Below are 26162 nucleotides of genomic sequence, written 5' to 3'. Positions count from 1 at the left end.
TTCTAACTTGTTTTTCCCCCAGCAAAGTAGAAGGAATTCTATTTAGTCTAAATAGAACATGAAGTTGGCCAGATAAGCCAACAACATAAAAAGTTCAAAAGCATAACGCAAGTGTATTCTTAGAGAACAAAAAAAAAAGAAAAAAATAATTAACTAACTGATATCAATGGTTAAAAGATTTGTTGTTATTTCTTAAGGTTTCAGATTTAAGTATCGCGTATATAGGGTATAAATTTTTATTGTCAAAGAGTTTAAGGTATTTAAACAGATATTACTTTGTATTTACCCTAATTTATTTATAAAAAAACTAACAGAATAAACAAACGTAGCAATACTATGCGCACCTATAAGCACTATGCTTTAAACATTTTTCAATTTGCATCTCATATTTAATAAATTAATTAATTAAATTATTAAGTTTTCGTGCTACATATTTGAAATAAAATATTTAATTTATTCAGTTAATTGATCGAGTTTGATGGGAAAAAATTATAATGACCATTGACCACGGACATAAACTTAGATTGTACGCCCGTAACAAGACCACTTGAGATTCGGATTCCTCAACCAACCATGACTTGCCTAACCAACCGGCTTGAATGAAAACTTCCAAAGCCAACCTGATAACCAAGATTTTGGCATGGTCAGATTCAATTGCTAATACGGGACCAAAAGTAATGCCCAAATCTCGCCACAATGATCCCTCGTGTCCTCCTTGAAAGCTCCATCAACATTGGTGGTTTCAACACCCACTGTATCAGCCATCGATTGTCCCTTACCAAACACACGCTGAGCCACCAAATATTCTCCCAAGTTTCTAGATCGTCATGAGCAGCTTTGATCCATAGATTAGCTCCTCCAGGGTCATTATTTTGCTCAACGATACTGTGAAAACTGGAAAAGCTGTCTTGTAATGTCACATGAATATAACATCAGGGGAAACGAAAAGAGTTCCCGTGCAAGTGAGACCATCACGGGACTCAAAAGCTCTTTCCTTAAAGACAAAAAACCAGGGAGATTACCATAATCAATTCTCTAAACTAAACTCCACTTTAATCCTACTTAATTAATTTGCGATTAAAATTGATTAAACGAACCCTTTTATCTTTCCTATGTGTCATATTTATCGTGTTCTTTGTTTTTATATGATCATGAAAAGACGAATTTTATTGAAGAAATTTGTGGATAAAATTAAACAAACCCTTTTACTTTCCTGTATGTCATATATATTTTCAATCATAGTGGTATCTTGATCTGTATGTATATTTCACATTGAATTTATTGAAAAAGCCAGATTTATACTAGTTGGCCTTAGCGATACCGATCGGGTCGAATCTTGAGATCAACATAGAGTGCGGTAGTACCCTTTACTTTTAGGATCCGTGGTGTTGAGTAAACATGGATTGAAATTATTTAAAAAATAATTATAATCTACAGATGTGTTAATATGTAATCGTAAACCAACATAAAAGACATTTTAATTAAAAAAAATCTCCAATTCAGATGCGAAGAGAGAAGCGTTGTTCCATTTCACTTTTTAGTTTAAAAAATAGTCGTAAAAAAGTTGAGCAATCCAGCTAGCACCAAATCACCATTGTTGACCAATGAAAACTAAGCAGAAATCCCCAAGTTGCAGGCAATCTTATTGTTATTTTACCATAGTGGGTGCTGCTAGTGAATCCACTAAACGAGTAAAGGGCGCCAACATGTACATAATTGGGTACATAACCTTAAAAAAATACTGGTGGATTCATGTTTCCTCGTGCTTGTGCTTGTGGGTGCGGAGTTGTGGGGGAAAAGGGAGGCTGAACGTTACCTTCTCACATGAGAAGAGAAGATCTTTGTACAATCTTATATTTAAGTTCCCTCTCGCAATCATAAAATCTTAAATGCCTTTCACCGTTCAACTTAGGGATATCCGATGAGTTTTTATCCAATCCGATTCGGTCGGATTGTTTTTTTTAAAAATTTATTTAAGTTAGCGGAGTCATATTCTTTTTAAGGGTAAGGTTAGATCGAGTTCAAGTCTAGTGTAAAAAAATTGAACCCAACATAATATTATAATGATCTTATATATATCAAGAGATAATTGTAATAATACCTTTTATATTTTAATTTCGTTTTCGATTATATCCTTATTTACCTAATAAAAATGAATTATTTATGCCATATCATGTGCAGGTTTTAATAAAAAATTAGATCGTATTTTATTTCAAGTAGAACTCTCTTAAGCTTGGGTCGAGAGAATAATTTAATTTTCAGATTACATTTGGGTGAGCCAAAATATTCTCTCTTTATTAGCTAATTAACCATTTTCAGTTCAACTTCGTGATTTGAACTTAAAATTTTTACATAATCCAACTAACATAATTTTTTATAATATTAATTATTAATATTACATCCCTCTATGACAAAGTTTGGTTGATCGAATCCCATTAGATTCGACGAGAGATCATTACATATATCATATATGTTAACCTACAAGCTCATGGCCATTAATCCAATCATGAGACATTGGAATTTATCCGTAACCACAATTCCTACACAAACATATGTGATGTGATGTGTGTGTGTGGTAGCATTACATATATCATATATGTTTAACACTGCAGTGATGTGCTGTATGAATCTCAGAGTTGCGGTGTGGCCTTGTGGGGGGAGCTTGGCCTCCTCCAATCTCATAGCAACCGAGGTTTCTGAAGGCAGCAGAGGCCACAAGTTTGATGGCCCACGTATAACCTTTGGTTACACTGACCAATGGTCTGCTTGGAACCGAACAGAATCTTCTTGTTGGGGCGTGGTTACTGTTGAGAATCGGGACAGTTTACACTATTTAGTTGACATGTCGACCAAATAATTGAGCTAACAGTATTAGCAGCATCATAATATACACGGGAAGACTGTTATTAGCATCATAATCTTTTAATTATTGAGCATAGGTAAAAACTAAATAGGGAGATACACTAACATTTCTAGCCAACTTTATGTAATTGTAAGTTGTTAAAGAACTTCACGAGATATCATCTCAATAATTGGTTTTCTGCTATAAAGAAACAATGCCATATATCAAGTATATTTTTTTACCCAAAAAATCAAGTATATCTCATAATTTCAGACAAAATATGCTGTTATCTTGTAAGAGTATCAAAATACCGGATCTGGAAAATGATTGGGATTTTGGGCCTGGGCCTGTATCTTGACCCTAAAGGCCTCTTTTGAGGGACAAAGATCTAGCATGTTACGCGCTGATATGTTTTGCCCTTAACCCGCGGCTTCTTCTTTCGCGGGGACAAATTGAATTGAAAAAGATGGAAGGATCGGGCATTTTGCGGCTCTACGAAATTGAGTACTCGGATCTCATGCTTCTATCATCATCGTCCTCATCGTGTTCACATTATCAGGAGAAAATCATAATGGAAAACCTGGGCCCGTTGGGTCCGGGTCTCCTTTCTGTTACAAACGTCCCCGACGCTTCGATTCTCCGACGAAAGTTACTCCCTCTTGCTCGCAAGCTGGCTCTCCTTAGCCGCGAAGACCGCCAACGTATACTCAGAGTAATTTCCACAAACATTTTATTCCCTGTCCTATTTTTAGCTGTAATTTGCTTCAATTTTCTTCTTCTTTATTATGTGCTTTTATATTTTTTTTGAAACTAGACATAGAGTTTTAAGTTATAGCGGTATTCTAGCTCTCAAAACTCCAAAAGGAAGGAAAAAGAGAGAGGTCTTATTATTGATACAGATTGTAGTAGAACCAAGGACAGAGCCGCAGCCACCAAAAAATCCGGTATAATAGCATTTTAGATCATTTTTAGTTTAAATGTTAGTAAAGTAATGTCTCCCCTATTTTTAGATTTAAATATTTATTAGATCCTTATTTTTTTATGTAAAGTAATTTGGCTGCTCCAATGCTTAATCTTAACTCCGTCCCCGAGTAGAACCATACCTATAAACTTCTTATTAGTGTAGGAGATAATATGAACTTCCAGCCATTGTCTTGTAATTAGGATCATCTAAAAACTCTATGACCCTTTGTCCCGGCGCTTACACAGACTGCTAGTTTTATGTAGCTCTGGGCTAACACTATTATGCTCGTCACCACCCAAGGAAATATGCAAACCTTACAAAGAATTCTCATGCCAGTGATTCAAGTCCCACGTCTTACAGTTAGGATAAAAACGAGTATTTTTTCCATGTCTTTTCTAAAAGTGTTCGATTGTATATGTTTTCTTCTTCTTCCCCTTTTAATCCTTTATATGTTGTTTTTCATTATTCTTGTTTCTTTGTTTAAGCTATGTTTAGGACCACAACTTGGGGAGTGATGTTCCATTGAAAAACCCAGATAGGAATGTCTCCTCTTTTGCGATGCAGCTCAAGTATGATCAAGGTCTAGAATGCATTGGAAGAAAACCAAGCCACAAATATGAAAATATGGATGGAATCAGTGATTTTGAGGATGACGGATTTGATAATCTTGAGCATATGTTCAAGGCACTAGGATTTTGCATGATGGAAATTGCTCTCTGTCTTGCTCGAATATGTGATAGGGACATTGGAGGCAATGAGCTTGAGCAAAGTTTATTGGAATCATGTGCAGCAAAAGGGCACCTTATACATTACCACTCAATGGTAGACAACATTATTCTTAGAGAAGCTGGTCAAAGGAAGGGAACAAGTAAAAGCAATAACCACGCAAGAAGGAAAGAAATTTTATTGAAAAGTAATAACTTGGAAACAAATGGTAATGAAGTTAGGTCATCTGAAATTCATGCCAACCTATGGCAACAGTGGCATTATGACTATGGTATCTTCACCGTTCTAACTGATCCCATGTTTCTCACGTCCTCACGCCAAGCAGCAGAAAACAGTGAAGTTTCTGTTTCTAGTGATCAAGAATGTACTTCACCAAGTGGGCATTCTTATTTGCAGGTTTTTCATCCCAACAAGAATAAAGTCCTCATGGTAAAGTCCTCTCCTGAAAGCTTCATTGTTCAGGTTGGTGAATCAGCAGATATCTTATCCAAAGGAAACCTACGATCAACCCTTCATTGCGTGCAGAGGCCAGCAAGGTTAGAAAATTTAAGCAGAGAAACTTTTGTGGTGTTTTTGCAGCCAGCTTGGAGTAAAACTTTCTCAATCTCAGATTATCCCATGGAACATTACAACCCAAGTTTTCAGCCTTTGGAGCAAGCGGAGGAAAATAACTTCTCTGATCAGGGCCAAAATGCACTTACTCTAGAAATTCAAAAAATAGTTCCACCACTTTCAGCACGATTGAAGGATGGGATGACATTTGCAGAATTCTCACGTGAAACAACAAAGCAGTATTATGGTGGCAGTGGTTTCCAATCTATTAAGTGATTAGCTCATTAGATATCTTTCCTCTGTAAGGACATAGGATGTTCATGTTGGTAGGGCTCAGGCTTTCATCATATAGGCATCTTTACAAGAGGTTTAAACCTCATACTTTTCCTCACATTCGCATGCATTTACTCTTATTGTTCCCTCACTGATATGTGCCAAATGCAGACTATGCAGTAATTCACTCCTATTCTATATTCTACCTTGTGGCATTGATTTTCCAGCTCACTTGTATTATCTTCTGCATAATAGAAATGCCGTTCTTTATTTTAAGTAGTTAATAAATGTTTTGTTTGCACTCTGAAATGGTGTCAATTAATATATGTTTTATGTTAACTTGACAGCGTAGATATTATGTGTAATCGATCGATATCTATTAGCTTAAGGCCACAATGAAAATGATTGGGTCAAAAATACAGAAATTGTGAATGGATTTTTTTGTTGTTGACATTTCTAAGCATTGAATCTCAGCATGTACTAGCATTTAACATACAACCGTTTCTGATATTTTCAACTTAGTATCTTTCCTTCTATTACTGTAATTTGCTTTCAGTTTTTGGCTTATTTTTGTTAAAATTGTAGATTGATAGTTATTGTCCTTCATGTGACATCTTTTTAGTTGGAAGTTGAAAAATTTAAAGCTAACAGAGAACTGTTTAGTGCAGCAGTGAACAGATAGAATGCTAAATCTATAATGGCTGCTATTATCTACTGGGTAAGTATGATCACCTCATGCGAAAATAGTAATCGTATATGATCTCTGTTACCACTCATTTTTTGCTTTTGGACGGTTAAAAAATTGTTTGTTTGTGGTTAATTGAGTTGTTTCCACAGCTATTTACAGATTGATTCCATTAGTAGCTGTTTTTTCTGACATCCAAGTGTAACAGCTTGGGCCATTCCGAACATAGGTGAAAAACATGGTCTTAAATCTAATGTCCTAATCAGGTTCAGGAATATTGAACAGCGAGCTTTCAAGCTTCTGTAAATTGCGTTTCTCTTGTGCTACAATTGGGGTTATGTTGAAACCCTGTTGTTCGCTGGGTGCAGCAATGTAATCTTATCTTAATAGTTGCAATCTGCAGCGCCCTGGCTTTGGCTTGAATCCTCCTATGGTAAAAGTAAAGTAAATTGTTTCATATGTCCGTTATGATTTGCAGTGTTAAAGCTTTGATGTTGCTTTACATCTTATAGTAAGTTTAGCTTGAAGATTAGCAAGTGGAGTAGGTAAGAACCAGCATGTGATTTTGCTGCATCGGTCTCTTGCTTTTTTAGTAAAGCTGAGCCGTGGCTTCCCTTAAATGTTAAAGTGAACGTTTGGCATCACAAATGATCGTCCCAAAAGCCAAAAAATGAAGTTTCTCTTACAGGACGGTACTCTTGGTCGTCCCAAAGGCCGAAGGATGAGTCCCAAGGTTAAATTTGAGTGTTGATCTCTGATTTGTCTTTTATATACATTTGAAAATCCAACTCTTTTTTATCCTTTTTTATTTCTTCAAAGGTGGTTCCTTTAAATAGAAAAAAATGATTCATTCAACCATATATCCTGAAAATATGATTCATTTTTAAGGTTGAATTAGAACATTTAAATGTTTGGAAACTTGTTTAAAATCTGGATGATATGTGATATCTTGTGTAATTGATCTTTATTAAACAGATCCTTCTCCACAAAAAATAATATATAATATATATTCATGATTCAAAAAACCCTTTAAGAAATATAAACAATATATATTTTAGAGGAGTTTAATAAGATATTTAGATTTTTTTAAAGATTTAATGAGAATTAAAAAAAACATGAGGATTTAATTAAAAACTTATAAAACTGTGACGCATCAATTGACCTTTTTTAAAAAATTAAAGGAGTTTAATTAAAAATATATATTTTTTAAAAAGGTCTAATTAAAATTTGAAAATGTAATATAAAACATTGAGAATTACGTGTATTACCAATTTGGCAACCGTGTAAGGTATAGGGTGAAAAGCAAATGAAAGGGGAGGATGCGTGATGCAAATCATGCAATAATATGCGAAGGGCAAGAGTTGGCAATCATTAAAACTGAGGCAAAGGGAATAAAGGGGTGTATTGCTTTTGTCACCCACTGCTCAACTCTCGTAGAGGTGCACAAAAAATTCGAATATTTAATTTTATGTAAAAAATATTCGAAATCGGATTTGGAAAAAATTGGTTTTTTTTAAACCGGATCGGATATTTTAAAACCGGATAGTATAACCGGTTTGAGAAAAAATTGGACGATCGGATTTTTTACCGGATTAAAAACCGGTTTGAAAAAATTAGATAAAAAACTAGTTTTTTATCCGGAAAAAAATCTGGTCTGGGGTTTAAAAATTCGGTTTGGGGTTTAAAAAATTGAGTGACCGGATTTTTTACCGAATTAAAAATTGGGTTTTTTTCAAACCAAAACCGGTTACACCGATTACATCATTCGGCCCTCCAAACCAATTATGATCTGAACTGATTTTTTGACTTAATAAAAAAATCAGATTAATTTTCATTCGATCCGTCAGATTTAAATCTGACTATCTGCATCTCTACTCTCACGTAGCACCAAAAAGAGAGTGCCTTTGTATGGCAAATTCAAAGAGATGATGACGTATCCAGGCACGCGTATTTTAGCACCAGTCTCTGTACCCCCCCAACAAAAACCCTATTAATTCTTTTTTTTTAAATGGTTCCTGAGGCCTGAAACTTTGTCGTTTTATTCCAACATCTGAACCCCAAAACACTGTGTGTCGGCCTCGGACACTAACAGGCACCATAGACAGGCAAAGGGAACACAATCTCCCCTACCTTTGCCATCTCTTTCAACATTGTCGTAGACCCATAGACAGGGGCATACGGCTGTGTTTTGGCTACAATTTTGTTTCATTTTGTTGGGTAAACTATATTAGTACGGAATCGGATTTAGAAATATATTATTGGGTTCATACATTTATATTAATAATATTTTTTTTGTATGTAGTAAAAACATAAAATTTTAAAAAATAAACAATTAACATAAAAAAATTTAAATTTCAGGTGAGGATGCATGTAATAATAATATAGTTTTTTTGTATAGAGTGGACATAAATAAAATTTTAAGGCTAGCAACATCAGTAAAACAAACAACTAACATAAAAAAATTCAGATTTCATGATGGACATGTGTCAACCTTGACGTACACAGATCTGCCAATGCTAGTACCATTAAACTTTAGGTGGTGTATCAATTTTCACACAAATCGTCCAAACAAACTACTTTTTGACATTGTATTTTTTTGTTGTTGCCGACAATCAATCATCAATATCAAAATATTTGTATTTCGCTCATCTTTCTTCTCAAAGGTATAGTTTTCACTGAACCCACTTAAAATCGACGAAATTACATTTAAGAGTTTAATATGCTAATACTTTGATATTTTATGATAATCGTTCGATGAGGATAGTTTTAAGATATATTATTCGTCTTTTCGAAGTATTGTTTCTCATCGTTCGGATTTCGAACAAATTCCCTAAATATTTCAACTCTAAAAAACCCTCAAAACCCCTAAAATTGTATATTTTTTGTTTAGTTTCGTTTATTTTGAGAGGGTTTCAGTGAAAAAATCAATTATATGATAAGAAATATAATTGAAATGTGAACGTTTTGGTATCAATCTTGTCGTGAAAGACAACCAGTGATGGGTGGTGATTGACTGTCAACGATGGTAAAAAAAGTACAGTACCAAAAAGTGAATTGTTTAAAAATTTAGAAGTAAAATCGATACACTCTTAAAGTGTAATGTCTTAATTAATAACTGCATTAAAATGATTTCGTTTTATCTACATCATCACATCGTTTAAGTTTTAATTGTACAATCAGGGTTTTAAATCGGGGTCCGCGACCGTGATAGCGCCCGTGATTTCGTGGAAGCATTGCCTTCCGATATACCTGCTACACCCGCAATAGCCTCCAATAGCGCCCCTACGACCGTAATAACGCCCATTATGACCGCAATCGCAGTAAACCCGAAATAACCGAAAACGCGATTACGACCGCGATTTGAAACCTTGTGTACAATAACATAATTGAAGTTAAAACTAAAGTTTAACGTTATAACTTAGAAATTTGAAAATTCAACAATACACTGTGTAAAGTTGAGTGGTATGGGGGGATAGTTTATCCCTTCTTTTATATGGATTTAGTTAAACTACATTAAATTGGCCAGGCTGGTTTGAAAACCCTGGCCTCCTACCTCTCGATCGGGCTCGATGTGGGATTGTGGGGGCAATACATATTTCCTTTTTACGTGGCTGCCCCATGCTTCACGCATATTCCTTTGTCGGCACCATTTATGTGAAAACTCAACTGTCCCGAGTTTATTTACTATTCCTTTAGTGTAAGGTGAATTTACGAACAATTAATGGTGAGCATGATAACCTTCGTAAATTTATTCATTGATTCTTTAACAACAAAGAGAATGATGTGGTTGTAAAAGCTTTGTGCAACTTCTTGTAGGGCCGATGTTATACATTTTATGTTGAGGGTGTCACAAAATCATAGATTTGCATGGTTTAAATTAAATTTTATGAACGCTGAAATATAAATTTACTTATATTATAGCGATTATTTATGCAATTTATATGAGAATTAAAATATTTTAAAATATAATAATAAAATCAATACATAAATCAAAATTAATTAATAAAATGCTATCTTAATAAATTTTATATTTACTGAGAAAAACCAAGAGAAATAGACACAACTAGGCATCCAGTTTTAAAGACACGACATGTACATTAATGCATGTATTCCCTTTTTATAGTATTATAGATGTGGATGATGACATAACAGCTATCATGATCAACACAACTGCCATGCCATGCCATAGAGGGAGCAGCTGCATTGGATTTTGCATTAGATTGGAAACGACGCACAAATAGGGGTGTTCAAATAATCGAATTAATTCGGTTAATTCATTGAACTAAATTAATTCGATTAATTCGGTCATGTTATCGAATTAGTTCGATCGGTTAAAGATTAAGAAAATTTTTAAAATTTGGTTAACGGTTAATTCGGTTCGAATTCGGTTAATTAATCGAATTAACCGAAATTAAAATTAAAATTTAAATATTAAATATATTATATATAACATATTGGCTTAACCCAAACCATTTAAAACTCAATTAATAATTTAAGATCAAATAACTTTTAAACCTAAATCAATATTAATTAATTAAAAAAATTATATAAAATTTTTATTTTATAATTATATATTATTTAAATTAATTGTAAACTGTTTTTTAATTAAAAAATATTAAATATATTATATATAACTTATGGGATAAGCCCAAACCATTTAAAACCCAATTAATAATTTAAGATTCAATAATTTTTAAACCTAAATCAATATTAATTAATTAAAAAAATTATCTGAAATTTTTATTTTATAATTATATATTATTTAAATTAATTATAATTTTTTTTGAATTAAAAACATTTAATTTTTATATAAATTAGAAAATTTTAAAAAAAAATCCGTTAATTTAAAAATTAACCGAATTAACCGAAATTTATTCGATTCGATTAATATGTTCGAAAAAAAGTTCGGTTAACGGTTAAAAAAAATTTAGTTAATTCAATTATAATTAATTCAATTCGATTCAGTTCGATTTTAACCGAATGAACAGCCCTACGCACAAACCAAAACGGAAGATACTTCTTTGCCTGCCTCTGGCAAAGAAGAAAATAAGATTATGTAGTAACTGTGTATTTTATGGAATAAAATATTAAATTATTAAAATGGTTAAGTAAATTTCTTTTAAAAAATAAATAATTTTGGTCCAATGATGAGCACGAGAACAACCCACACATAACATCGTATGCTAGTTTAATATATTAGAATTCACTCAATTATGTTTTAATAATTATTTTAATAATTATTTTTTTTAAAATTGTATAGTGATTATTAATGTTTTTTTGAATGGTTATAAAATAATTATTAAGTTTTAATCATTTGTTTTGTGCATAGGTAAACAATATAGTGATTAAAATGCAATATGCGTCATAATATAAAAATTTATACAATAGTTTTTAAAAGATTATTTAAAAAATATATATTTTTATATTTATTCTGCCTATAATTATGTTGATTAGTGAAGTTTATAATGTGATTAAATTTGATAAATTTTAAATTATACTATATAAAAAGTTTATAATGTGATTAAAGTTGATAACTTTTATGTGAAAAAAGGACACTTAAAATCATGCCGAAAACGTTCCCATTCCGTATATAAAAAACCGTCCCCCACATCATAAATCATTTCTCTCTTTCTCTTCTTTAAAACCTTCCAAAAACCAAAGCTTGCTTCAACTTCATGGAAGATGCAAGTCCAAGGACCCGTCGTCGCCCGGAGCACATTCCGCATCTTTACGCCCGAGGTCAGCTACCGGAGAGCCCCAGAGGCCCAATGGAGTTCCTATCGAGGTCATGGAGCGTTTCGGCTCTCGAAGTCTCCAAGGCCCTCGCCCCTCATAATTATCACCATCAGCTCAATGGTTCCAACACCGCTCCCAAGTCCGCCAGCAGCTCCTCATGCACCACCAACTCGATACCAGAAGACATATACGGCGAGACCGAGGAGCTCGATAAGTCTGCCGCCGATATTACGAATCAGTTCTCCTTCACATCCTCCGCTACTTCACAGCTCGTCCTCGAGCGCATCATGTCACAGTCCGTAAGTTTTCTTAATTTGTTTGAACGTTAAAATAAGTGCTTTAGTGATTTTTTATTTTATTTTTACTGGTTTTTGTACTTGCAGGATGTTTCACCATTAACTTCGGGGAGGCTTTCTCATAGCAGCGGGCCTTTGATTAATGACAACAGCCCTCCAGTTTCGCCATCTGAGGAGTTCGACGACGTCGTTAAGGTCTTTGTTTAAATTCTATTTTAATAATTTTATACATTAAAGTAATTTAATCGTTTTTTAAAGTGATCTTTTCGGTGGAATGGTATTGCATTGAAGACAGACAAGACAGGAGACCAATGTCTCAGCTTTTTCTGTGTTCTTGTTTTTCTTTCTTCTGCTGAACACACCATCAGTTGTCTCTCTCTTAAGCTAATGCCAGTAATCTTTGGGTTGCTTTAGTGGTGTTCAAAGAAACAGAACATACAGAAGCGGGAACTTTTGTCTTCTTCCAATAAAACCTTTTTATTTTCCGATCTTCAAAGCTATGTGTCCCTTCCCCTGTCTTGGTGTCTCATCAGCTAAAGCTGCCTACATTAAAAAGTACTTGCTACTATTATATCAAATTATACCATGTGAATTGCTAGCTGTTGGGCTCTAAGCTTCTGCCCCCCAAAAGGGTTTTCGTTTCAGCCCAAACTTCAACTCTGGGTTGCAATTTTTTCAGTATTTCCGTACCCACAATTCCATTCAACCATTATTCAATGGAGGTCGCGCGAGTGCTGGCAATGGAGTCAATACACCCAGCGGGGCCAAGACGGTGGGGAGATGGTTAAAAGATCGAAAAGAGAAAAAGAAAGAAGAAACCAGAGCTCACAATGCACAGCTCCACGCTGCTATCTCGGTCGCGGCAGTTGCATCCGCTATAGCAGCCATTGCAGCTGCCACCGCGGGCAATTCTTCCACCTCTGGCAAAAATGAACATTCGACCAAGACCGACCTTGCTGTGGCATCGGCCGCGACATTAGTAGCTGCGCAATGCGTGGAAGCAGCAGAAGCCATGGGAGCCGAACGTGACCATCTTGCTTCAGTTGTGAGCTCTGCTGTTAATGTTCGCTCACATGATGATATCTTAACTCTTACTGCTGCTGCCGCCACAGGTAAAAAAAAAGGCCTACATGAACATATAATCAATTCAAATGAAAGCAGCATTAATATTGGACCTTTATATATATATATTTGCAGCTCTACGTGGGGCAGCTGCCTTAAAGGCAAGAGCTTTGAAGGAAGTATGGAACATTGCATCAGTCATTCCAGCAGAGAAAACGGCAGGTATCGGACTCTGCGCGAAAGGCAATAACGGCCATTCGAACCACAATAACATTAGAGAACTTGCCCCTGAGGATTTCCTTACTGCCTGTGGTCAAGATCTCCTTGCCAAGGGTACTGAACTTCTCAAAAGAACTCGTAAAGGTATTGAATATGTTCAACTATTCAAATAATTACATAAATTTCTACAGTATGAATATGAATCTTAATTACACATTTTTGCAGGTGATCTTCATTGGAAACTTGTATCTGTTTATATGAATAAGACAGGCCAGGTAGTTAATGTTTTAGTCCAGCGCATTACCATTTATATCAGACTGAATTTTATCCAAAACAATTGTACTAACATCATAATCAACCCTTGAACTTTTGAAGGTGATTTTGAAGATGAAGAGCAAGCATGTTGCTGGGACATTCACCAAAAAGAAAAAGAGTAAGTTGTAATAATGCCAAGACAATGTCAATGCTAATGTATAAGAAATTTTAGATTGTCTAAGAAATATATAATGATTTTGTGGTTTCAGATGTTGTTCTTGAGGTGTGCAAGGACATGCCGGCATGGCCAGGGAGACACCTATTTGATGGTGGAGACCAATGCCGATATTTCGGTTTGAAGACCGAAACAAGAGGAGTCATAGAGTTTGAGTGCAGGAGTGAGAGAGAATATAGTATGTGGACTCAAGGCGTCTCGAGGCTTCTTTCGATTGTTGCTGAAACTGAAAGGAAGCGCAGAAGACAAAGTTCAACTACATGGCGTCTCGGTGACCAGAACTTGGACTTAGATTAGCTTATTTGCCTTACTTTAAGCTTGACTACTTCTAGTGGCATCAGTGAAAAGCATGAATGGTCCGTTGTGCATACCAAACATTTTATGCTGGTGCAATTAAAATGGTATGACTGATTATTTTTTTGTGTAGGATTAAAGGGTAGTAGTAGTACTCAGTCATCTATCAGACAGCCAAACGTCTGTAAGATTGGGATATTTGCTTGCTTTTATATGTATTTTTTGCTTTAGTCCATTCTACTCACATTAAATCGTACCTACACAAAAGAATAAGTACAAACACTGAAACAGTAGCAAGGATACACAAAATTTTCTGTAAAAATAATCAATCATAGCTAAGTCGACTGTCGTCAAACAAATCGAATTAAGGCATCCAACAGGGAACAGCATTGAGCATGCATAAAATTCATCTGCAAGTCTATGGGAACATCAGAAAGGAATGCGAGATAGCAGGCCACAGATTATGCTCCAGAAATACACTCGTCTTCGACACACACACTGAAAGGGTGGTAAATGGCTAACCGATATTTCCAAGTCATGCTCTGCATTGATCACAACCGTAGCATTTCGTTAAACAACCTCGGCGCAAGGTGGTTTCAAGTAAGAAAATGGGAAAATGGCCATACCGGCCGCATGGCATTTCTTTCTTTTGAAAAATAAGTTAAAATACGCTGCGCTTCCAATGCAAGCGGCGACTTTGCCTGCCTGTGACCTTTTCCCTATTAGTACGAAACTATTCCTGCTTTACCTTGAACCAGCTGCTACAGAATAGCTACGAAACTATTTCTCTTTAGTTTCTTACCCTTTCTCTCTCTGTTAACAGTTGAGCTTGTTGCCACTGACCCACTAGTTTTGATATAGGAACTGGACTGATATGTTCATCTGACATGTTTTCTTGTTAAGAACGATGCTGTTGCTTAACATGGTATGTACTGATATGTCCAAATTCGTATAATCTCTTTCGAAAATATCTTTTAACCTGATTTATCATAAAAATATGTAAATAGATAATTTAAGTATAAAATATTATATACTTGAAATTATATAATCAAACTACTTATCTCATCTTAATCTAAAATAATCTATATGTTCGATTTTTTATAATATTCTAATAGGGTCTCATGATAATACATCATTGTATACATGGTGTTCGAATATGAGACTTCAATAAATAACAATAATTATTTAAACACTGAGGTTTCTTGATTCATATTATCTTTAACACCTTTTATATATTAATGATCAAGGATCTCTAAAGTGTTATGCTAGGAATTTGTTAGCGGAAAAAATAACCAAAGCGATATCAACATAAAACAATTTTCGTATGAATCACAATAAACCCAAAAAGTTGCAAAGATCTCAATAAACTCTCAATATCTCTACAAAACTATCTCTATAATATAAACCCCAAACTCCAAAATTATTCTCTCACGTATTCTAAAGGCTAAGATATTATCTGTATTTATAGAGTCAAATATTTGGTTAACAATAATTATTATTCCATAAGAATTATTACATAAAATAAATATTTATTTTATTAAATAAATCTAACCATTAGAATTATAATAAAATCTAATTTAATTACCAAGTATAATTTAGATCAAAATATAACACGTCCTTTCAGCCAAGTTGTCCATTAAACTATCTCGGCCCATAGAAAATGGGTTTGAGTTTAAATGTTAAAAGCACCAACAATTGAAAACAAGCAAACAAACATAACGTCTCAAATAAAGGGACGGTAGCTGCTACCGGTGCTGGAAAAAGGAAAGCAATTCCCGCAGTAATTATATGTGTACTGTTGTCCCTGTTCCACGAAGATGCATAAACCATTTCGAACATGAGTTCTCCAAACTATTGTGAGCAATGATTTCTATTAGCTTTTCTGATTCTTGTTTTCGCTGTTAATGATGTGCTACGCTTAAATTAAATCTATGGACTACGGAATTAGCGTCACTTGCTACAGTGGACTGCAACGGGCAAATCAGCGCTCGTGACCGGCAACAACAACTGTAATTTTCTCAATAAATAAACAAATAAATGGGCCCTCTCTTTAGCTTTCTCGTGAGGTCAAATGGTACTAATCGCCGCCGTCCTCTGCCCCACCTTCACACAATATATATATATATATATATATATATATATTAATAAAAAGAAATTTTTATACGCAATGAATACAAATAAAATTTTAAAGTAAATATTATTAATAAAATAATAATTAATATAAAAATTTAGATTTCATGATAATCGGGTTTTTGTGAGAAAAGAGGATGATATCAATGATATGGGTAGATATAGTATAGTAAGCATAGAGCCAAGGTAGAGATGGTGGAGTTTGACTGGTCATAGCAATGTCACAACAGGTGGATTTTTTTTTTAAATGTAACATTCTTATTTAAGTATGTGGTGAGACGATATGCATTAAAGGTGACGAGAATTGAGCTTAATAGATAGTGAAATAAATAGGTGAACGAATCTTGATAAGATAGTGAGGACATAGGAGAAAATGAAAACAAAATTTCCAGGAAAGCATAGAAAAATGGATGCACAAAAATACTTGTTTTGTGCCCTTGCGGGGGCAAGTAAGCCCAAATTGCATGCCAGAATCTTGTATGTTAATAGAAAAACCCGTGAACAAGCACCATGGCCCCCTTTGCCCACCAAAATATAGGTACCTGAATTTGACCTTAAGGGTGCGTTTGGTTCACGGAATATAAGATTACCAGTGGGAATGTAAGATTACCAAGGAATAGCATTACTGGGAATGTTGTATTTTGTGTTTGGTTGGCTTAGCAGGAATGTAAGATTACCGTGTTTGGTTAAAGGAATAAAAGATTATTGGAATGTATATTTGACCAAATTGTCCTAATTATATATTTGTGTAATATTACAAGTTGGAAAATATTTATATATTTTCTTTAAAAAAATTAAATTCATAATATTTATATATTTTTTACAAAATTAAAAATAAAAAAAAGTTTAATGAAAGGGTAAAATTTTATTTAAACCCTTGATCTTTATATAAAATTTTAATTATAGATTTTTTTTTGTAAATCTAAAATAATTTAAGGATAAATTTTTAATTTAACATTCGTAAAATTTTTATTATTCGATGACAGAATAAATATATATTTTTGAAAAAAAATAAAAATTTAAGGGCATTTTAGTCCAAAACGCCGGTAATCCAACAATACCTAAGGAAAGGGAGGTAATGACATTCCCGGTAATATACCCCAAAAAATCCACTATTGGTAATCTTACATTACCGGGAATAGGATTCCCGGGCTAACCAAACGGGGGAATGTGGATTCCATTCCCATGGGAATCCCACATTCCCCAATCCAAACACCCCCTAAGGATCAATTTGGTACCTAAATTTTTTTATCCAATTTGATACTTGAACTTTGCCTTAAGGTTCAATTTAGTTCATGGATTTGTTTTTTTTAATTCAAATTGGCACTTATAGTAAATGACTTATTTGAACCTATTTGGATTATGAAATCAAGTTTAAGTATCAATTTAAAATTTTAAAAAAATCAAGTTCAGGTACCTAATTGAACCTAAAAAAATTGATATCAAATTAAATCTTAAAACTAACTTTAGGTTTCAATTTGAACCAATTTGAATAAAAAAGTCGGTCCATGTACCTAATTAAATCAAAAAAGTTTAGGTGACAAATTGAGCCTTGAGATCAAGTTCAAGTAGCAAAAGAAGTAGAAAGACATATATATCTAAGTGGACCTTAAAGCCAACTTTTTTTTTTAAAGAAGATTCTTTGTATGTTATTAATAGCAGAAATAACATATAAGGATAACAATTTTGTACCGAGTTTTGTTAAAAGATCTCCTTAATTATAAACGGAGGAAAAAGAGTAACCAGACCAACATTACAACGAAGAAACAATCTATCGAGAGCCATTACAAACAAGCCACAAAACATTGCACAAAACAAAAGGTAATCGATACTCAACCAACCGAACCGGCAGCGAAATAATTAAATCCATAACCACAAGCATAAAAGCGCTCCAAGATTCAGGAAAATCAAAACTAAAGCCATCCATGATGCATGCACAGCAGTGAAATAGAAAGGCCAGCAGCTATCTTTGAAAAGATGAGAACAAAGGTTGCTAGCAGCATTGGCTGTGCAAAGGAAGAACCACGAAAGGGAAATTACCTTAGAAGGAAGAAAACCAAAGAGCGAGCCCTGCAAAGCAAAGTTTGGAGGCAAAGACCCAACGAACGCACGAGCGCTGACCCCTGTTGCAATCCAAGCTCTCATCCAAGCAATGTCTCAACTCAGGAAATGACACCAGCAAGACACAGCAGAGCAGAATCAAATCAGAAAAAAAATGCGCTTTTGAAGGACTAAGAGGCCGCACAATGTCACGCCAAATCCTAGACTTGCTTCTCACGCTTGTGTTTACAGGGAGAACGCGGTTTTCCCCTCCCTCATTTTTAGCATTTATAACTCTTCGCCAGAGCTTATTTCTTTCTGACACATAACGCCAAAGCCATTTATAAAGAAGGGCTTTATTTTTTACCTTAAAATCCACTAAACCCAGGCCTCCAAACTGACGAGGGAGGCAAAGGCGCTCCCAGCTCACCCAGTGAATCCTACGAGAGTCCAACGACCCCCATATAAATCGTGCAACAGACTTATTCACCTCTGAAGCAATTTTGGCAGGCACTTTGAGTATCGACAAGAAATACAACGTCAAGCTTGATAAAACAGATCTTGCTAAAGTAGTTCAACTTTCGGGATCAAAGCAATGAATGAGTGATTCAAATCAACGTTCCATTCTTTTCCTTCCCAGAAATCGAAAACCAGCTTCATTATATCATCTTTAACATTCGGCCAGAATCTTTTTATAAATTCCATTGTGAATCCATCCGGACCCGGCGCCTTATTATTACCCGCACATCTAACCACATTCCAGATTTTCGCTTCCTCAAAGGCCCTCCTGCTCTTTTAGGGACTTGATGTCGCATGTAAATTCACTGACATTGCTTGTGGGACATGAGTTATAGGCTTCACAGAAATGGTTCCTAATAAATCATAATTAAGAAATATTGCATTGCCAATTCAATACTATTTATCATAACCCTGCTACTTGAGTCTTGAATACCTTGAAAAAGGTAAAATATCAAAATTTGCACATGCCACTCCCAAGTTAATGGGATTTTTCTTTTTCCTGCTAAGACCAAAAAGGTTTTAAAAAAATATATATCAAATTAGTCTAATTGGGTTGTTCACATTTTAGGTACTTGTTTGTGCTCAAGAATTTAAAACATTGAATTGAAATTGCAAAAAAACTAGCAGATGATAGCTAATATTAGTCAGTGACCACCCTAATTGCCTATTGGCCTGTATACCTTTGTTTTCTATCGGTTCAAGATTTTCTTACAAGTCAGCCATATGGGCCTTCCATTTGTCTTTCTCTTCCTATATATATATATATGGTTTGTTGAGAGAGAAATGTTTTATATACTTTTGTTTGAATTTGGAAATATGGTTTATTTAATTTAATTTTATGTGTAAACAACTTACCCCTTTACGATTGAATCCTAACTACGTCATGAGTATATAATCATGATCTCTCTCTCTTTCAAAGAGGACTGAGAGGGCTAAAGAATTCTCCATTCTCGTCCTTTCCCTCTCTATTTGTCTCCTTATGAAAATCTTACTCATCGAAACACGACCCTCCATCCATAACAAAAGAGATGAATCTTAATCGACCAATTAACTCATTATCATCATAAACCCATCAAATTATCTTAAACCACTATTTCCCATGTTTATTTTAAGATTTATAATTATATTATCCGAAATATCATAACATGTGATTGTTATGTTAAACGGTGATGAAGCATGCACGTCAAGAGTTTCCGGCCTTAAAAAAAGTTGAAACAATGAAAGCATAAATCTCATCTTATCCAAAAAGGGAAGAGCATATGAATCTCTCTCAAAAGCTGAATGCAAGCCCGACCCATATCACATAGGATTCCAAATCACTTACCACCATGAATCAATCAATTCCAAATAAAATCTCCAACTCCTCGTTTCAATATTCTTACCATGATGAAATAAGGAGGATTGATTTGCATGGTTAACTTTGCTCCCTGCCCCATGCCCTCTACAAGAAGGGAAACCCCTTTATATTTTTACATAGAATAACAGTTATATCCAATTAGATCTAAAAGTAAAACCCAAGTCATTGGAGAAATGATGGGGATAGAGTCGTCAAATTGATGCTATCTCCCCCATGCTTTACATTTGGGTTTGGAATAAATAAAGTTATATAAAGAATGGAGAGGAAAGAAGAGAGAGCTTCAAAATTCCCCTTGGTGGGGTTTGGTCGAGCATTTTGACAAAAGAAATAGAGACAGAAAGGGGATAAAATTCATCAAAGATATTGTATAGTGGGCTGCAAAAAGATATTCATTATGATCCCATGAACCCAATCCAAGGTTTTCAATCAACATATTTTTTGTGTATTAATCACTGGCCATGATTCAATCAACAAGTACCGTTTGGTTAACCATATGAAGAACATAACCTAATGCTTGATAACAAATCTAAGCCAAAAATATCAATAGATGAGTGGAAACACTGTTAAAGTAAAAATCATATATATGACCGACTCTTATTTAATCGAGTGATAAAAAAATTGATATCTATTAAGTAAAGTTTTAAATTAAAGTATTGTAAACACAAAATAATAGTAAAATTGTTTTATCTCATGTTTAAGGATACTTAACTTGGTTTCAAATATAATTAGGTCCATATGATTTTATTTAAAGAGGAGCGTGTATATGTACATATAGTGTATTGGAACGTATGAATTTCAATTGATAAAAAGCATGTATACATGTAATTGTGTTTGATTATTCATCCTTTTTAATTTAAACATAGAATCATAAATTATAGTAATTGAAAATTTTGAGTATAATGAATGTTTGGGAGATGAGTACGTGCTCTAGTGACGGCCAACGGGGAACCATCTATTGGTAAGCGGTCCTTGTACTTGATGAATGAGAGAAGGTCCTCTTAATGTCAAAGAATAAGGGATATATAAATATTTTTATGAATGCAGATAGGTATAAATAAAATTTCAAAATATGTATAATCAATAGAAGAAAATTCAGATTTTAAAATGCACAGTTACTCAATCTAATACAAACTTAAATCCGCCAATGAGTCGGATGCTGATGAAAAACTTCAATGAATTCGACTTGTGTATTACTATTACATTATGTTTGGGTAAAACAATTATCATTCAAACATAGCTTATACTAATGTCTGGTACTTTTAGCAGCTGATGAGAGTTGGTTAATGAATTGAGGCATCGTGTTAGTTATGGGGTATTAGAAAAGGTTGAGAGACTTGAGAGCAGAAAGGGCTAAATATCTGAAACAAACTTTATTTCAATAAGCTTAGCGTTCTTCTAAGCGACCATCTCGTTGGGGTAAGCAAAGCAATGTATCCCAACTCTTAACATTATCATTCTATTCAAATCAACCCTCCTTTTAGGGTTTTAAAACAGGGACAAAGGAAAAGACACAAAGTACTAACGTCAGAGTTCGAAAGATATGCGCTTAAATTATCATTTAATTCTACAAAAAATATCATTAAAACAATAAATAATAGTGGACTGAAACTACTTTATTATCGTTTTTTCTCAATTACGTGGACTGGGGTATTTCCTAGTCATTGATTTGAACTGCCTCCTTTTTCTTTCATTTTGTACAACTTAGTTTTTCTTTAGTTTTCCATATTTAATGCATTATTAAGGTTGTTTGAATCAAGTGGGAAAAGTTTGATATCCTCTGCGAAAATTGTATTGAAGTTTTGTAGATAAAAATGATTTTTAAGAGAACATTTTAGTTTCGGCCGAATCGACTCAATTTTTTGAGATAAAATCCGAACACCTGACCCGATCCAACCCAAAAAACATATACTTCCACCCGATCCGAACCTGACTCAACTTTTTGAGATAAAATCCGAATTCGATCCGACCCGACCCGAAATAATAAAAATATTATTTTTATTCAATAAAAACAGTGATTTAATTGGAAAAAATAATATATAGAGGAATATTCTTGTAATTATTCCTAAATTTATAAGGTAAAGTTATATTTTTTCGGGTTGGGTCGAATCAGATATTTTTACCCTAAACATGAATCCGACCCGACCCGAACATCACGTTTAAAAAACCCATCACAACCTGACCCGATCCCAAATTTCTTTTAAAAACCCGACCCAATCAAATCAAATCAAACCCGATCCCAAATATATAGAGTCAATAGTAACATCAAGCGCTTTGGTTATAATAACAAGTATTTGATTGTTAAGGATTAAAATAAAATAAAAATGTTAACAAACTAATTTTAAATTTTTTTAACTATTTCGTGTGTTATGTATAGTAAATATATTAATATAAATAAAACTCATTCAATTTGTGTACGTGTCAATATATGTTTATAACACATTTTATGCATGTTTCTTTTTTATTTATATATTTTCACTAATATTTTACTAATCTAATTTATATATTTTATAAATAATAAAAAATAAAAAATATTTTTTTGGTAAACATCTTATTTATTTATTATCACAAATACACTAAAAATAATCTTATTCTTATTTATGAGAAAATATTTTTAACCTGGGGTACACCAAATATTATTTTATAAATGTATATGACCTCTACTAATATCATTACACAATTATTAAATTTTGCTGTATTATTTAAATTATTTGGCCTAAATTTACCATCTATTCTCTCCTTTGTCAGCCACTATAATCTTCACCTTCTGTACTCTATTATATACAGGACCCTGCTACTGAAACTTTCCCTCTTATTCCCTCTCTCCCTCTCTCATATCTCAAATCTATCTGTGAATCTTTATATACACATAAATGGATGGATGGAGAGGGTTATCGGGTAGTGGAGAGATTTAGAGAAAACAAAGAACATCTTCTTGTCTGTATTTTTCCATATGTTTTGATAGCATGCGGAGAGCAGTTTTTTCAGCTGCTTATATATCTAAGAGATAGATACGAAAGAGATACATACATACATATATGTGTATATATCTGAATTGCGTTGCAGAGTTGTTCAGACAAGCAATCCATGGCTAGATAGCGACTTGGAGGGATAACCCATCATAATCTTTTCACGAGATATATTTTGCTTTTGCTGCTCTTTGTTATTTACAGTGTGTGTGTTTAGTTTGCATCAATAGCTGGGGATTCTCTCTATATCTGGGCTAACTTTTGCTGGGTTTTTTTTTCTTCTGTGTTGTTTCTTTGTGGTTACTCTTTGAAAAGAGCTAAGAATAAAGTAGAACAACGAGAGAAGATCAGTCATCAGACAAGTTTTCTGTTTTTCTTTTTTCTTTCTTTCTTGGAGTTTTCTTGTTCCCAGTCATGGTTCATACAGCTATGTCCAATTCTACTTCTTTGTCTGAAGAGGCTAGTACTGTTTCTTCTAGTTTTGGTGGCTTAATCCCTATTGTTTCAACCATTTCTCCACAGAAGCAGCCACAAAACATCAAGAAAAAAAGAAGCCTTCCAGGGAATCCAGGTAAGACTTTTGTTAATTCTCAATTTTGTTTTCTGGGTTTCGATCATTTTTTTGGTGGGGCTCTTTAACTGTTGGATGCTATTACAGACCCAGATGCTGAAGTGATTGCTCTATCTCCAAAAACACTATTGGCCACCAATAGATTTGTGTGTGAGATCTGTAACAAAGGTTTTCAGAGAGACCAGAACCTTCAGCTTCATAGGAGAGGCCATAATCTTCCATGGAAGCTGAAGCAAAGAAACAACAAAGAGATGAAAAAGAGAGCCTATGTTTGCCCCGAGCCTACATGCGTCCACCACCATCCTTCCAGGGCTTTAGGTGATCTTACGGGGATCAAGAAACACTATTGCAGAAAACATGGAGAGAAGAAATGGAAGTGCGAGAAATGCTCAAAGATTTATGCTGTTCAATCTGATTGGAAAGCTCATACTAAGACCTGTGGAACTAGAGAATACAGATGTGACTGTGGAACTCTTTTCTCTAGGTAATCTTCATTTGATCCCTTTTCACAAATTTATTTTTTATGTTTATTCAAGGGAAGTGGAGACCATTAATACAAGTGTCTGTTACTGATGACCTTGCGAAGAGAAAACTGAAAGCAATGCCTCTGAAAATCTGAACCAGCTGCCATGTTCATCACTGAACCAAAAATGACGTCGTTTTTAAGTGCTTTTAAGCTTTGGTTCGAATACCCATCATTTTTAATTCTTTAAACTTGAATATTTTGTCTGATAAATATTGATCATTTACCATATTCATGCGTGGGAATGGGTTTTAAGTTTCATGTGTTTTACCCTTTGTAATGGACTGAACTGCAGTTTCAGACACAATATGGGTATCAAAGAAAAAGCAAAATAAGCTTTTAATTATTACTTTTTGGGGTTTCATTATTAACTTTCAGAGAAGACTGATAAATCTGCAAAAATATCGTTGGCAAATTATGTTTTTATCTTTTGTTTCTTCCTCACTCCTTTGATTAGATTTATGGTATTGCATGCATGAAGTGTTGTGGTTTAGCACTATTCACTGTATCCATCATAATTTGGCCAAATTCTTCAAAATTTGAGCCATCTTTGCATGCATGTGTATACCCATCAATTAACTCTCTGTCATGTATATCTCCCTCCCCTCGATCCTTTACATTTGACCAACTATGATGATATCTTCTCCTTTGTTTTTACAACTTGTTTTTTCTTTGGATCGAATCTCGTTTTCTCAGTTAATTATGACTAATTTGTAAACGGTTTCTTGTATATCTTATACAGGAAAGATAGCTTTATAACTCATAGAGCATTTTGTGATGCATTAGCTGAAGAAAGTGCAAGGCTCTCCGCCAACCAACTTGCCTCCGCCGCCGTGAATCCAACTCTCCACCATTTGACATCCCATGCAAACCCCAACGCCGGTCACTCTTCTCTTTTCCCTTTCGAAACCCATATCTCTCTCAATCCATGGGTTGACCCTACTCAAACGGCTAACCCTAACCCTAATCCTAATACCTCACTTCATGTCAAGCCCGAGTCTCGCCATTTCGTGCCATTCTTCCAGGAACAACCGCTGCCGCCAACTCCAAAGACCTTGATCGCCTCACCCTTCCAAAGCCTCCATGTCAGTAACAACGGTCCATCCATCGTTGCTGCTGCTACCACGTCGACGACTCCTCACTTGTCGGCCACAGCGCTCCTTCAAAAGGCTGCCACCGTTGGTTCAACCGCCACGCATATAACCACCACCAACGGCAGCAGCAGCAGCAGCATGGGGTGTCATGTTTCCCAGGATTACTTTGGGTTCACGTGCGGGAACCTGGACACGTGGCAGAAGAGTAGCGACCGATTCACCAGGGATTTTCTAGGTTTGACCGGAGACCATCACCATCATGGTGGAGGTGGCAATGGGGATGTTAACGTTAGCATGAACGTGAAGGGCGTGCTAAGCTACGCCGGTCAAGTGGAGTTGCAGCACCATGAGAGAGACCACTCGTTGTTGAAGCCCCAAGGTTTCGGATTCGATGAGCCTCCCCCGGAAACATGGGCTGATTGTTGAAGCCGATAACAAAATGATAAAACCAGTGGCGGTAATATAGTAATAATTTAGAAATATTTGGAAGAAAAACGAAAGAAAGAAAGAAGGGCCATGATATAATCCAGAGAGACGCTATCTCCTCTTCATTTCTTTAATTCCAAGAAAAAGAACCAGTAGTTTATTTTCATTTCGTTTAAATTTTGTGCTTCTTTTCAACTTTGGACTAGTGTTCAATGGTAGTAAGACTTCGTTTGTGCCTATTTCTTGGAAAATATGTCATGGTTGAAAGGTAATGGAACTCTTATATTTTTGCCATATAAAATGGATCATAAATAAGCTGAAATACTGATTTTTCCAATTTTTTTTATGAATTTTCCCTTATAAATTGTTTTTCATTTTGCAATTATTTGTCTTGACC

At 34.5% G+C, this 26162-nt stretch overlaps 3 protein-coding genes across 4 annotated transcripts; all 3 read left to right on the top strand.

Annotated features, from left to right (window-relative positions):
* Positions 1 to 3275: 3275 nt before the first annotated feature.
* On the top strand, positions 3276 to 5662 carry LOC120165923. Of its 2 annotated transcripts, XM_039175362.1 has the most exons (3): positions 3276 to 3554; positions 4302 to 5068; positions 5143 to 5343. In XM_039175362.1, the coding sequence occupies exons 1-3, from the start codon at positions 3309 to 3311 to the stop codon at positions 5201 to 5203; spliced, it is 1074 nt and encodes a 357-aa protein (XP_039031293.1). In that variant the 5' UTR covers positions 3276 to 3308; the 3' UTR covers positions 5204 to 5343. The 2 variants fall into 2 exon arrangements, with proteins under 2 accessions (XP_039031293.1, XP_039031286.1); XM_039175355.1 differs by having other exon boundaries at positions 4302 to 5662.
* Positions 5663 to 11688: 6026 nt separating this feature from the next.
* On the top strand, positions 11689 to 14280 carry LOC120165911 (VAN3-binding protein-like). The gene is made up of 7 exons (XM_039175346.1): positions 11689 to 12077; positions 12162 to 12269; positions 12754 to 13186; positions 13272 to 13499; positions 13581 to 13630; positions 13731 to 13788; positions 13880 to 14280. Exons 1-7 carry the CDS (start codon positions 11718 to 11720, stop codon positions 14140 to 14142), a joined length of 1500 nt encoding a protein of 499 aa, XP_039031277.1. The 5' UTR covers positions 11689 to 11717; the 3' UTR covers positions 14143 to 14280.
* An 8660-nt stretch (positions 14281 to 22940) lies between these two features.
* On the top strand, positions 22941 to 25868 carry LOC120165902 (protein indeterminate-domain 12-like). The gene is made up of 5 exons (XM_039175338.1): positions 22941 to 23389; positions 23503 to 23513; positions 23546 to 23722; positions 23810 to 24206; positions 24988 to 25868. The coding sequence occupies exons 3-5, from the start codon at positions 23566 to 23568 to the stop codon at positions 25763 to 25765; spliced, it is 1332 nt and encodes a 443-aa protein (XP_039031269.1). The 5' UTR covers positions 22941 to 23389; positions 23503 to 23513; positions 23546 to 23565; the 3' UTR covers positions 25766 to 25868.
* Positions 25869 to 26162: the final 294 nt, after the last annotated feature.

This window comes from Hibiscus syriacus, unplaced genomic scaffold, assembly GCF_006381635.1.
Source record: "Hibiscus syriacus cultivar Baekdansim isolate YM2019G1 unplaced genomic scaffold, ASM638163v2 tig00002919_pilon, whole genome shotgun sequence".
Lineage (NCBI taxonomy): Eukaryota > Viridiplantae > Streptophyta > Magnoliopsida > Malvales > Malvaceae > Hibiscus > Hibiscus syriacus.
This window is presented reverse-complemented; position numbering and strand designations above follow the sequence as displayed.

Bases quoted from the DNA above. Each gene is read 5' to 3' on its own strand.
- LOC120165923 (XM_039175355.1), top strand. From the start codon at position 3,309: ATGGAAGGATCGGGCATTTTGCGGCTCTACGAAATTGAGTACTCGGAT. The intron at 3,555-4,301 runs GTAATTTCCACA...AGCTATGTTTAG, and splicing joins ACCGCCAACGTATACTCAGA to GACCACAACTTGGGGAGTGA.
- LOC120165902 (XM_039175338.1), top strand. From the start codon at position 23,566: ATGGTTCATACAGCTATGTCCAATTCTACTTCTTTGTCTGAAGAGGCT. The intron at 23,723-23,809 runs GTAAGACTTTTG...ATGCTATTACAG, and splicing joins AAGCCTTCCAGGGAATCCAG to ACCCAGATGCTGAAGTGATT. The intron at 24,207-24,987 runs GTAATCTTCATT...TATCTTATACAG, and splicing joins TGTGGAACTCTTTTCTCTAG to GAAAGATAGCTTTATAACTC.
- LOC120165911 (XM_039175346.1), top strand. From the start codon at position 11,718: ATGGAAGATGCAAGTCCAAGGACCCGTCGTCGCCCGGAGCACATTCCG. The intron at 12,078-12,161 runs GTAAGTTTTCTT...TTGTACTTGCAG, and splicing joins AGCGCATCATGTCACAGTCC to GATGTTTCACCATTAACTTC. The intron at 12,270-12,753 runs GTCTTTGTTTAA...CAATTTTTTCAG, and splicing joins AGTTCGACGACGTCGTTAAG to TATTTCCGTACCCACAATTC.